Source organism: Rhinopithecus bieti, unplaced genomic scaffold (assembly GCF_001698545.2).
Source record: "Rhinopithecus bieti isolate Rb0 unplaced genomic scaffold, ASM169854v2 scaffold_10223, whole genome shotgun sequence".
NCBI classification, from domain to species: domain Eukaryota; kingdom Metazoa; phylum Chordata; class Mammalia; order Primates; family Cercopithecidae; genus Rhinopithecus; species Rhinopithecus bieti.
The window spans coordinates 21,556-35,848 of record NW_016806659.1 but is presented as its reverse complement, the minus strand read 5'-3'; the positions used below and the strand labels follow the sequence as shown (position 1 = coordinate 35,848).

The 14,293-nt window shown below is 39.5% G+C and overlaps 1 protein-coding gene across 1 annotated transcript in view; it reads right to left on the bottom strand.

The window, feature by feature from the left end:
• The window catches only part of CNTNAP5 (contactin associated protein family member 5), a 61,239-nt gene extending 47,623 nt beyond the window's left edge, over window positions 1–13,616 (bottom strand). The window contains exons 1-3 of the mRNA XM_017877369.1: window positions 13,610–13,616; window positions 9,207–9,337; window positions 5,198–5,285 (exon numbers count right to left, since the gene is read on the bottom strand). Coding sequence (XP_017732858.1) covers window positions 5,198–5,285; window positions 9,207–9,337; window positions 13,610–13,616 — 226 coding nt within the window. The remainder of the gene's footprint in view (window positions 1–5,197; window positions 5,286–9,206; window positions 9,338–13,609) is intronic.
• Between the last annotated feature and the right edge of the window lie 677 nt (window positions 13,617–14,293).

Genomic DNA, 14,293 nt, shown 5'->3' with positions numbered 1-14,293 from the left:
TGATATAAATGATGAATTGATGGGTGCTGACGAGTTGATGGGTGCAGCACACCAACATGGCACAAGTATACATATGTAACAAACCTGCACGTTATGCACATGTACCCTAGAACTTAAAGTATAATAATAATAAAAAAAAGTTATAGGATACTAAATTTTAATTTTAGCATATTATTTAAATTTTGTATCAGACAAAACGAAGTGTACTGAAATGTAACCAAATCTTTTAAGTAACTACATCTGGATGAAATAAAATACTGATTTTTAAAAAACAAAAAACAAAAAACAAAAAAAGAAAGTTAAGAAATGTCAGTAAATCAAGGAATAAACTTTGCAATATCCCATAACTTGACAGATATGAGCATCAACATTGTTAGGGAACCAACAGTGAAGTTTTAATGTAGACAATTATATCGGCTATTTTTTATGGGCCAGTATCTACATCATGGGGACCTTCAGGAAACAAACAAACAAACAAACAAAAAACTGCTTTATTTATAACAGTATCTGTAGCACCATGGCTGGTATAGAGTATGTACTAAACCACTGTGCTCTTTAATAAGGAATTGGCCCTTTCTCAGACAAAAAGAAAATGAACAAACTTGCTTTTGCTTTGCAATGAAATGCTATTGGTGATACTGATGAAAACTGAGACATTAGATTTACTACATATTTTTTTTTTCCTATCTACCATGAAAAATGCTTTCGAGTGTTTGATTTACAGTTGGAAATGTCCTCCAAAGCAATCTTTTCTAAAATTGTGAAGTTCAGTTGCATTCATCATTAATTCCATGTAGCCATCTTAATACCATCCCTTCCTGTTTTCTCCATCCCTACTCTACTCTATTTCTGATGCATGGGGTTTGGTTTCCTTGTTCCAGAGTTCCCCCAGGATTAGTGTCCTTTCTAAATAATAAGCCTGGATGTTCATATTGTCTCCCTTTACCTTCTGCTAGGCAACTTTCATAGACCAGAGTGTTGAGGTTAAGTGTTGGTCCAAATCCTTCCATCTGTTCAACAGCAGTTCAAATGGGAAGGCAGTCCAGTAGGCAGATGTCTCCCATCCTTAGAACAATGAAGACATTTTATTGGGCATTTGATATGGTTTGTATCCGTGTCCTCACTCAAATCTCATGTTGAATTGTAATCCTTAATGTTGGAAGTAGGACATGGTGGGTGGTGATGGGCTCATGAGGGAAGATTTCTCATGAATAGTTTACTACCATCCTCTTGTTGATGTCCTTGTGATGGTGAGTGAGTTGGTGAGATATAATTGTTTAAAATTGTGTGGCACCTTCCTCCTCTCTCTTCTTCCTGCTCTGACCATGTGACATGGCTGCTACTCCTTTGTCTTCTGCCATGACTTTAAAATTCTTGAGGTTTCCCAGAAGCTGAGCAGATGCCAGCATCATGCTTCTTATATGGCTTGTAGAACCATAAGTCAATTAAACATTTTTTCTTTATAAATTACCCAGTCTCAAGTATTTATGGCAATGCCAAAATGGACTAATGCAGTATTCCTCCTCAATCTTAACAGTTGTTTTCTACCTGATAATTATGAAGCACCAGAAATAAAATAACAAGTTGTCTGTAGTACCTTGCTTTAAAGTTTCAGTTCACCAGTCTTATTGTTGGCTTAGCTAAAAGAGTGAAGGGTCATATGAATGCTATACACAGTGGTAAGATTTAATGAGGTTTTTTTTTTTTTCATTTTTAACAAGAGGATATTATTGGAACTTCCATTACACAGAGCAGCGGGCCATGAAAAAGGTCTGGGTTTTGTGGTCAGTAAGCCCAAATTTTCCCTCTTTCCTAGGGTGTTTTAATTTGGTTAATGTTATTAATAGTAACGACATTTCTGCTAAGACTTCAACCAGAAGACTGATCTCACTCAGATATGGAGCTCAAATTTATATTTCTTCACTGTTCAGGAAAAAAAAGGTGAGAAATTAATATGTCCTAAGTTGGTAGTACCTCCTGGCACCTGGCAGAAGTTAAAAAAAAATCTTATTTTGAGGAAAGTATCTTGATTTTTGATCCTTAGAGTAGTCACAAATTAATAGCAATCAATATGAACAAACACACATGCGCACACGCACACGCGCGCGCGCGCGCACACACACACACACACACACACACACAGCATAAGGAAACAAGCCACCACAGGAAAAAATCTAGAAAACAGCTATTAACAGACTGGGACCCTCACAGACTTCAGATGTTGAAATTATCAGAGACAAAACGTTCAATAACTATTAATGAAATGCCTAAATACATAAAAAGATGGAAATGAACAAAAGAATGGAGACAACAAATTATCTTTTTTAATAGTCATGTTTCAAAAAGACCAAAATATTATTTTTAGAAATGAAAGATAAAATCAATAAGAAATGATTTATTGAATGGGATTAGGCATAAATAAGGAGAGGACTAGTGAATGTGATGATAAAGCCGTGCCCAGAATGCAAGATGTTATATCAAAGAATGAAAACTATAAGAAGAATGTAAGAGATATGATGATACAATTAGCCAGTCTAAGTTCATATAATTTAGATATAAAAGAATTGAGTAGATAGAATAGGAGGAAGTAAGATTTGATATTTTGAGAATTTTTAAGAACTGATGAACAGATACGTACGAATAATAAATACGAAGTGGATGCATAGATACATATGACATAATGAACAGGAAACATTAAAATATCAAGTAAGATACTTTAAAAAGAAATCTACAAGCAGACACCTGATGACAAAACGGCAAAACATCAAAGAAAAAGGGATGACTTTAAATCAACTTGCAGGTGGTAGGCACGGAGGTGGTCAGAGTCCCTACAAAAGTAGGACAGATGGACAGCTGACTTCTTGGTAGCAACCGGGGGAGCCAGGAAATAAGAGGACACTGATGTGCCAGTGAGTCTTTGAAACTGGCTCTTCAGTAGGAAGAGGTGGGGAAAGTCCCGGCTTTTAGCATTTCTGATATCCACAGTGTAAACCCTCCTACTACAGCTGATTTCAAGCTGGCATCCTGCCACCATTGAAGGATGCAGAGTTGGGGAGAGACGTGTATACCTGACTTTTACAGGTATATGGGCTCCATAACACTTCCATCTTATAGGTACACTGGCTCCAAAACACCTCTGACCAATTTCTCTACATCTGAGAGAAAATATTCTTCAATATTGAATTGAAGATCTGGCAAAATTATCTTCCAAGATTAAAGGTAAAATACAAACCTTTTGTTCAGGAAAAAAAATATATATATATATATATAAAATGAAGGAAACCTTAAACAGAAAAGAATTCAAAAGAATTTAGTTCAAAAGAAGAAAATAAAGTCTGGCAGAAAATAGAAAAGTCTGAGATAAAGGAAGAAATGAGGAATATATAAACTAGTGTTTATATTAATATATCAAAAATAAGCAGTGTCTAAAAATATAAAAATGATTATTATTAGGAGGGGAATGGAATCAGAAATAAATGAAACTCAATCTGGGATCAGTGTTGATTGGTTCTTCCAACTGCTACTTGGGGAGCTAAAATGGACATTTTTTTGACCCTACTGCAGCTAGGTTTCTGGATCAACATTATATCTGGAAATTATAAACCCTTTACATCTGGAAATTATAAAAGCTTGAGGGCTGTAGCAGGAATCATTTTTCTGCCTTTTNATATATATATATATATAAAATGAAGGAAACCTTAAACAGAAAAGAATTCAAAAGAATTTAGTTCAAAAGAAGAAAATAAAGTCTGGCAGAAAATAGAAAAGTCTGAGATAAAGGAAGAAATGAGGAATATATAAACTAGTGTTTATATTAATATATCAAAATAAGCAGTGTCTAAAATATAAAATGATTATTATTAGGAGGGGAATGGAATCAGAAATAAATGAAACTCAATCTGGGATCAGTGTTGATTGGTTCTTCCAACTGCTACTTGGGGAGCTAAAATGGACATTTTTTTGACCCTACTGCAGCTAGGTTTCTGGATCAACATTATATCTGGAAATTATAAACCCTTTACATCTGGAAATTATAAAAGCTTGAGGGCTGTAGCAGGAATCATTTTTCTGCCTTTTCAGTTCTATCTACCAGCAAGCAAAAGCAGGGGCGCGTGCTGCCTTCTTCACAACCATTTTTCAGAGACCTCCTCCTTCTACTTGTGAATTTGCATACAGTATGGGGCACGGGGAAGTCATTCCAAAAGACCCCACAAAGAACTCACACTGTAAGTATACAATTTTGTAAGCAACTAACTTACTGTTTTAAATGTATTTCTGCTTACAATGCCTTGAGTTATTAATGTTTTCTGCACTGTACTGTGATAGAGAGAGAGAGAGAGTCAGAAAGAATATGATAGAATCACAGGAAAAGTTGGATATATAGGAAATAGGGTAGCAGAAACAAGTCCAATTGTACAAGTAGCTCCATAATGTAAAAGGACCTACATTTGCCATTATAAAAAAAAAAATGGATGGACAGATTGGGTATAAAAATAAAATCTAGCAGTATGTGCTTCACAAGATCACCTACAAAGCTGAAAGAAAAGGAAAAATTGAAAGAAAAAGAATGAGAAAAGAGGCCAGGCAAATACTAACTTAAGTGAGACTATAATAGGAATATTAATAATGGGTAAAATAAATTTAAGCATAAAAAGACATTACTAAAGTTTAAAAGATCACTTAAGTGTGATGTAATGTTCACTTCATCAGGTAGATAAAAAATTCCCATCTTACATGCATGTAATGAATACTCTCATCATATATAAAGTGAAAATTGACAGAACTTCCAGTAGAGAAAGAGAAGATTCACTATTATAGTAGGAAATTACAATGCCTTTAAAATTTTTGATGAACGATTGAGTTGTTCAAATCCTTAATTTATGCACTCATACATTTAAGTTAAAATTAAGTAAAACTTAAAAATATATTTTAAAATTAAGTACACATTTAAGTATTCTGCTAAATTACTTTAGTATTTTACCTCTTGCAAATTTTTATAAAATAGATAGAAACGCAGTGCCTATTTCTGCCACAGATACATCTTGGCATTTTCTGAACAAGAAATCTTGGTTTCAGATCTCAGATATTATGGGAGCAAAAGGCTGCAGACTTGAATCCTTAGAAAACCCAAATGAAAATTACGTATTCATTTATTTTAATAAACCCCACTGGAAAGGTATGAACTAGAACAACATACCTGTGACTTTGCCCAGGGTGAGTGACCTTATAACCCTGAACTCTACTTCTGGAGAGAAGTTATAACTGAGTCGAAGTTGATGGTCCATCTGCAGGAAAACAGGAAACAAAGGCACATCAGCAGAGGTCTGCAGGTAAGAAGCCTGAAACGATCCCATCTGGAAATAGCTTGAAACAATGCACACAGAGAGTAGATCCCCCTCTGAGATTTCCTCTCCAGAGAGATTAGACAGGTCTCGCTAATTCTCCCACAATGCACATAAAATACCCCTTTCTTTCTTCTTTGTGAAATAAGGGTTTTCACACAAGTCTTCTCCCTGGGAAACTGTATACAGCGTTTTACAGGTATTTATCTCCCCATGGAGATTTTCTCACCAAATTATTTGCTGCAAACAAGCAAACAAATGAAACCTGCTCAGGAACTTGCTGTGCAAGATTAACATTAATAGGAGGCAGGAACTCATTTTCCATTTCTCCCCCTTTCTCTCAGTTTGTCCTTAGGGCCACCACTGCCTCCATTGTTCCATAATTCTAACCTGCTCTCATTTAGGTGTGGGCAGAGAGCTTTTCCTGGGCAAGGATTGCAGTTCGACAAAACATGTGGCCCTGGGGAGGAGAGGGTAGCTGAACAGTTAGTTGCAACCAACATGGACGGTTGATAATCCCATCTTGCAGGGGTGAGCTAAAGCCACCACCAGGACTTTAATAGGACTTCATTTCTATGACTATCCTTTAGAGATCCCTCCTTACTTCACCCATTGCTAATTCCAGCTCCATCTGTTTGGTCCCCTCCCCATTCCTAGGAGTCCTCCCCATTCATTCTCACTTTTTCAGGCTAGCCATATCCTACTGGTTTCTTCCAGGCTCTACTCTGACTGTGCATATGGTGCTATTCCTGGAAAGGATCCTCATTATTTTTCAGTTCACCTGTAAGAAGAGGAGACTAAGATCCCATTGGCCATGTGCCTGACTTTGCACAGCTTGGGTGCAACCCACCGGGGAATCATACATAGTCCTCCTATCTTCCCTGCCATGACTTTCCTTTGGCACAGCTGCTCAGAATGACCCTCCTCTGTTCTCAGGCAACTTACATTCTAGAGGAGAGAGCTAGGACAGAAAATTTGCTAAGTAAATACATGGTATTGGAACTTAAGTGCTGAGAGAAAAAAATAATGCAGGCAAGGATAAGGGGGAGTGTAGGGTTGAAGTCAAGGAAAAAGATTGTTCTATTAAATAAGCTGATCAGACATGGCCTCAATGAGGATGACCTCTTGAATCATTTGAGTCCAGAAGGAAGTACAAGAAGTGGACATGTATATATATAAAGAATAGCATTCTAGGCAAAGCAGTGAGTCCAAGGGCTCTGCAAATGGCAAGGAGGCCAGAGTGGCACAGCTAGCATTACAGAGGGTTCATAATTAGATGAGGTTAGTGAAGCAACCAGAAAGGGATCAGCGGTGTCAGATCATGGAGATCCTTATAAGCCACTGGAAGACCTTTGACTTTTTCTCTGTAAGAGAAAGGAAACCATTGACAGGGTTTGGACAGAAGAATGCCAGAATCTGACTATTCCTTCACCAGGATCACTCTGACTGCTGTGTTGAGGATAGACAGCTGGGGAACCTAAAGAGGAGCAGGAGATGTCAATCAAAAGGCAACTGTAAACAGTGATAATCCAAGCAAAGGACAAGGGTGGCTTGCGGAAAGGTAGCTGCTGTTGATCCACGAGATGCTGCATGTAAGAGAAAGAGAGATGAAAGGAGAACACCACAATTTTGAGATTGTGTACTTGAAAAATGAAGCTGCCACTAACTGGGATATGCTTCTGGGGGATGAGGTCATTGTTTCAGGGGAGCGTTCTAATAAGTCAATTTTAACTATTTACTTAAATATTCCGATGCCTAACAGACATTCCTATAGATATGCCCAGTAGGTAGTTGGTATAAGGTCTGGAATCCAGGGACAGAATTAGTGTTGGATACACACTCAGAATTGATTAATTGGCATGTACATGAAATTTAAAGATGTGAGATCGAATGAGATGAGTATGGAGTGAGTGTGGATCAAAAGCAGAAGTTGGAGTCCTTGGGTGTTCTGATGGGTAGGGTTTTGAGAGATGATGGGAAACCAAGAAAAGAGACAAGAGGGAGCAACTAACACAGGCAAAATGATCAACAGGCAAGAGTTGTATCCTGCAAGCAATAAAGACTCAGGTCAATTGCAAGAACAGGAAGGAATCCCTATGTCAGTTGCCAGTGAGAGGAGAAGGAAAGATAACACTGAGACATGACCACCAGATTTTGTAAGGCAAGCACATTGATGCCTTGAGAAGTACAATTCTGCTGAAGCACAGAGACAAAACCTTTTCAGTACGGGTATAAGAAAGAGGTAGGGAAAATTTGAAGAACAAACATATAAACAACATTTCCAAAAATATGGGCAAGAAAATGACAAAGAGAATGGAACACTAAAAGAAGTCAGATAAGAGAAAGGTTTCTTCTCTTTATCCAGAGATATGCTGGCTTGTTTGCTTGTTTAGCTGTTGTCATTGTATAATAGTTCTTAATGCATGTAATAATTATTTCTTTTATGCTTTGGGGAGTCATTCAGTAGAGCTGGAACAAATGATGAAACAGAGGGAGGAAGGAGAATGCTGGAGTGATTTTCTTCAGTAGGATATCAGATCTGGCCCACAGGTAGTCAGGTCAGGCCTTAGCTAGAACCACGAACTATTCCGGAGGGAGAGAGAGTGCAAACACAAATGTGGTAGGTATGTAAGGTGCTCTTGAGAATGTGCAGATATTCTCTTCTGAATGTTACATTTTTACAAGAAATAAGAAAGCAAAGTCATCTGCTGAGAGTTAAGACAAACTGGCAATTGTTAGCAGTATAAGTAAAGAGGAGAGAGTGTAAAATGGTCAACTGGGAGAACAGGAGAACAGACAGATTGGAAAACATGGAGTGATTGCTGGGCAGATGCAAGGGCTTGCTGAGGGTTATGATTCTAAAGGGGATGATCTGGACTCTGTCTATTCTCTGTGGAGCTCTGCCATTATCTGCTGCTGGCCCTTTATATGGAGCTCACTGAGATCTCATGGGGTGCCTCCCACACAACACGCTTTCAGACAGCTTTAGCCTGCGCTCACACGGACCCTCTTCCTGAGCTCTCTCCTCCATGTGGCCAACTTCTACTCATCTTCAAGACTCAGCTTACTCCTAACTTGCTCCAGGGAGTAAGTACTGATGCCCAGGTGGGATCAGCACCCTCTTCAGTATCACCTGTGCATTCTTCCTCCACAACCCTTCCCACAGCCTGTGATGATTTCCTCTTTGCCCATGCATCTTCCTCACTTTAATGCAGCCCAGGGGTTGGCAAACCTGAGCAGACATTAGTATCACCTGATGCTTTCCTCGCTTCTATAGCCTCCAATTTAGTAGATCTGGTGTGGAACCCAAGAATCTGCATTTCTGTTTGTTTGCTTGTTTGTTTGTTTGTTTGTTTTTTGAGATGGAGTCACTCTCTCTCCCAGGCTGGAGTGCAGTGGCGGGATCTCTGCTCACTGCAACCTCCACCTCCCGGGTTCAAGCGATTCTCCTACCTCAGCCTCCCCAGTAGCTGGGATTACAGGTGCATGCCACCACACCTGGCTAATTTTTGTATTTTTAGTAGAGACGGGGTTTTGCCATCTTGGCCAGGCTGGTCTCGAACTCCTGACCTTGTGATCCACCTGCCTCAGCCTCCCAAAGTGCTGGGATTACAGGCGTGAGACACCACACTTGGCCCAAGAATCTGCATTTCCAACAGGGTCCCAAGTGATGCTGATACTTGTGGGACATGGGAAGCACATCTTGAGAACCACTATCCTAGTTCTTCCAAGTCTGGGGGCAAGTGTGATTTGTAACTATGTTTCCAGCACTAGGCACTACACTGGTATGGGGTAGAAGCTTAGAAAAGTTTGATAGAGTAGCCAAGGCACATTGGCTGATACAGGAGAAAGTAAGGAAGGTACCTGAATGGTAAGCTCTCTTCCCTCTCGGTTAATCTTCAAGTGGTGCATCCTTCTGTTAGCAAAGTTATCTGCATCAATGGTGAATACATGGGTTTCTTCCTTGTTTAGGTGATAGCGAACCTGTAAACTTCCTTGAAAGAAAAAATATTAGAAATTAGAATTTAAAGCAGCACCTATAAAATGCAAAGACATGATCAGATTGTCTTTTAATTGATTATTAGGGCCCCAGGTCTTAATTCTTCCATTATTCAATTTTAAAATATATTATGTATATATTTTATCAGGGTTCCTACAGAAAATTCTGAGGAGAGCTGCAAAATTAACGAGAGAGAGAGACAGAGAGAGAGAGAAAGAGAAAGTGTGTGGTGTTATCGCAAACCAAAATGACAGTTTAGAAAATAAAACATCTATTTTGTAATTGGATCATGAAACTTTAATAAGGTAGAGTTAAGATCTTTTCTACTTTCTCTTCAATTCCTACCACTTCCTATAACTCTCTTTCTTACTAATTGCTGTCTCCCTTTTATATCTAAGGACTGGAAAGCGAACTCAGTCCTGTTATCACCCATTGATGTATAATGCTCACGATGGGAGTGTGGCCAGGTTAGGGCACCCTGCCTCACTTTAACTCTTTAGGGTCCTTTAACCCTCTTAACCCTTTACAGCCCATTAGAACATTCAAATTTTATTAGGATTGTGTTTTTCAAACAGCTGTTAGCTATTCCTTGTTGGTTAGGAAATCAATTTACTGGGTCTCAATCAGCATTTCTTACAAAAAGAAGCAGAATTTAGCTATATGAGACTCTCAGGAGACATACTAAAAATGAAGTGTGTCATTTGTGTGTGTGTGCATGTGTGTGTGTGTGTATGTGAGAGAGAGAGAGAGAGAGAGAGAGAGAGAGAGAGAGAGAGAGAAAGAATGAGAATATTAGCTCACAAAGCAAAATGGCCACTTGGGAGAGATTTGTTAAGGGACACAAAATTACAGCTAGATGGGAGGAATAAGTTCTAGTGTTCTATGGCACTGTAGGATGACTAGAGTTAACAAAAGTATATTGTATAATGTTTCAGATAGCTAGAAGGAGAATATTAAATGATCCCAAAACAAACGATAAATGTGTGAGATGATGGATGTGCTAACTACCCTCATCTGATCACTATATATATATATATAAACATTGCTATGTACCATATAAATATATACAAGTATTATATGTCAATGAAAAATAAACTTCAAAAAAATGTTTGAAAGACACTCTATATTTAAAAATCGCCATAGGGGCAATAAGTTGTTGAGAGGCTACTTTATCTCAGATACTGTGCACTTTTTCTCATTTGATCCTTTCCCCAGCGTCACTGGCTGTGAGAGTTGAGCCAAGTAGCCAAACTCCATGCTGCTTGCTGTCCTTTTCTGTCTGTAGGTGTCATCTGGTTGGGAATCATTGGAGTCCCACACACAACATGGCAGGAGCTCTTCCCTTGGACATATATGGGAACAGAAAATAATTGGAACTGAGGAGCAATGTCATAAGCTGATGGCCACTGGGGAGAAAGGAATGTCTGCTAAAATTTGAACTGAGAACAGCTGAAGTAACTCTTTCTCATCCCCTCAAAGTTTCTCATATCTCCCCGCCTCTGCAAAAAAAGAAAAAAACAAAACAAAACACCTCCCTGAACGTCCTCAGCCTTCCCATCTTTCCCAGGCTGCCAATCCCAGTAAGGCAGGAGGGTTGTGAGTAACCACCATGTCCCTGACTGATCCCCCGTCCTCACCCAAGTATTTGAATACTTTTGTGGGCAGAGGGCAGGGGCTGTTTCAAATATAAGTTGCTACTCATAGAATTTCAGAATACATGCATGTGATATAAATGCTTGTAAAATAACATAAGGAAGAATAGAAAAATGTAGTCTGGGGCTATGAGGCCATCGCCTAACACAGTTGGCCAGAAGGAGAAGCTCTCTATACCTGATCCTGGTTTTCCTGGTTCATTCTCTCTTTGTGGTTCTGACCACTGCAGATTTCCGGATATTATTATTTTTGTTATTTTACTACTTAGAAAGTAATGGCTGCTCCTAACAGCAACATATTTTGTGCAGACAGGAGGTGTCGGGGGCGGGTCACTGTGGAGATCATGGGCAAGTTACCCCTCCTGCCTGTGGCAGGGAAAGGGTCATCTCATGCACTAGTGGGCTGCTGGGCATCGCGCTCTTCCACACTTTTCTAATTCTAAGAATCTGTGTGTCTTAACATTTAATTCAACCTCATAGAACAAACCAGTGTGCAATAATTATGTGCCAGGCATAATGATCAACCCCACATTCCTTACGGCTGTCGAACTCTCTTAACATCTCACTGTTCTGGTAATTCATATTCACACACACACATTCTTTACATATTTCCATTTTTGATAACACTCTCATTTTATACATGTTTACTGGCATCCCTCTTGACACCATTCCTCTTAGGAACTAGTAATCTTAGCAGCGATCCTATCTACTATAAGTATTCTGAAGCTTCCCCCATATCCAAGTTTGCGCTAAAACAAACAAACAAAAAACAAACAAAATACCTCAACTAGCTCTTCCAAAGTCATACAAGTACTTCTCTCACCTTCTTAGGAGTTTTGATGCAATCAATGCCTCTTAAAGTATCCCTCCACCCGCTAATGTGATGTTCTGAAACCTCCTACTAACTCATTTTCACGTGACTCTTGGGGAACTCACTCCGTGACTTTTCAAAGTGAGTTTGACACCATGAAAGGCTAACTCCCGGAAGGGATGGGGGTCAGAGCTGGGGGCTCATTCATCACCTTCCTGAGCATCTTCTTCAGTGGCTTGGTTAGGGAGCTATGAGACATCTCCACCTCTCCAGTTGTGCACTCCAGTGGTTCAGATCATCAGCTTCTTGCCTGGCATTGCCATGTCTGCTTGTCTCTGGAGAATCCTGGGCCCAGAGTTATTCCTGCTGTCCTCAGGCCTTCCTCTACCCCCTCTGCCTGCTTCATCTGTGAGCTTCCATTTCCTCCCTGGAGTTTTCTGTCCCCATCCCCTTTCATTAGGTTGACAGCAATGATAGACATTGCAAGTTTATAATTCCACAGACAGTGAATGGACAGAGGGAAGATGCTGTCCTTAAGTCTAATAAAGCAAAGAATGAATTGAATGTTCTGGCCACGAATGTGATGCAATTTCTCTGACACACTGTAATGCATTTATTTTCCATTTGGTATCATTTTCTTGTTGTTTATATATTAACATTGCTACACTATAAAGGACACACATCATGTTTTGTGCATATAAACAGAGATAAGATGTTCGCAACGTGGAAATTAACAATAAAACAGATTTGAGCCTTAGCTTAAAATAAAACTTAAAGATAAAACTGGACTGGGTGCAGTGGCTCACGCCTGTAATCCCAGCACTTCGGGAGGCCGAGGTGGGCAGATCACCTGAGGTCAGGAGTTCGAGACCAGCCTGGCCACCATGGTGAAACCCCATCTCTACAGAAAATACAAAAATTAGTTGGGCATGGTGGCACATTCCTGTAATCCCAGCTACTTGGGAGACTGAGGCAGGAGAATCGCTTGAACCTGGGAGGTAGAGGTTGCAGTAAGTGGAGATTGTGCCACTGCACTACAGCCTGGGTGAAAGAGCAAGACTCTGTCTCAAAAACTAATAATAATAAAATAAAATAAATAAAAGTAAAACTAATTTGAGCCTTAGTTGCTTCCGGAATAAAGATATGTGTAAAGAAATAAACTTTAGTCACTAGCAAGTACGCTATAAAAGTTTTAAAGGTACTATCAATGTTGGAGCACTCAGTTAGATCTAGCTGCTGCTTCTCCTTCTCCTTCTCCTTCTCCTTCTCCTTCTTCTTCTCCCTCGTATTCAGGCAAAATCATCATCATTTTTATATTTATTTATTTTTGAGATGGAGTCTTGCTCTGTCACCCTGGCTGGAGTGCAGTGGCGCAATCTCGGCTCACTGCAACCTCTGTCTCCTGGGTTCAAGTGATTCTCCTGCCTCAGCTTCTCAAGTAGCTGGGATTACAGGCTTGCACCACTACACCCAGCTATCTTTTTTGTTGTTGTTGTTTTTGGGTTTTTTTTTTGTTTTGTTTTCTTAGTAGAGATGAGGTTTTATCATCTTGGTGAGGCTGGTCTTAAACTCTTGACCTCAGATGATCTGCCCCTCTCAGTCTCCCAAAGTGCTGAGATTACAGACGTGAGCCACCATGCCTGGTCAGCATCATTATTTTTAGAAATAAACAACAGATATTATAAATGTTGTTTTTCTAAAAAATTGAAAATCTATATTTTAAAAGTACTTATACACATGATAAAGAATCCTCTTTAAAAAGCCGATGGTTTATCACACCTTGATAAGATCCCCTTTCACTTACTAGACATCGTTACACTCCTTGGCTTAGCACAGGTATTCCATCATGATTGAGCACCTACTCAACACTCCACTTTGATCTAGAATGCTTTTTCTCTTTAATTTTCTTCATTTTACTAGGGAAAAAACAGAGCTGCTGGGAAGTACATAACTTTTCCTGTTCTCAGTAAATGAGGAGGTCCGATTTAAAAACTAAATCCAGCTGGTTCCAAAGAGTATGAGTTTCCCAAGGGCCACAACAGCCCATGGTGATCACCCTTGGCCAGGATGCCCTTCTCATGAGGTCGATTCTCTCATCCTTCAGAATTCATCATGTTTCCCTCTCCTAAGAAGCCCTCCCTGGCCTCTGTAAGCTGCCCATAACTGATCCAATAGACCCTACCATCTTTATTCTAACATGTACTGTGTTATGTTGTCTAACAAGTACTGTGAGTTACTTGCCTAACTCACACAAATCAATAAACTCCTTGGGAGCCAGGACATATCTCATTCGTTCTTGGGTTCCCAGTGCCTGGCCCATGGTAAGTACCCAGTAAATTTAGAAAGAAGGGAAAAGAAAGAAAGAAACAACGGAAGAAAGGGAGAAAGAAAGGAGAGAAGGAAGGAAGGAAAAAGGAAGGAAGGAAGGAAGGAAGAAAGGAAGGAAGGAAAGAAGAGAGGGAGGGAGAGAGGGAAGGAGGAAATAATT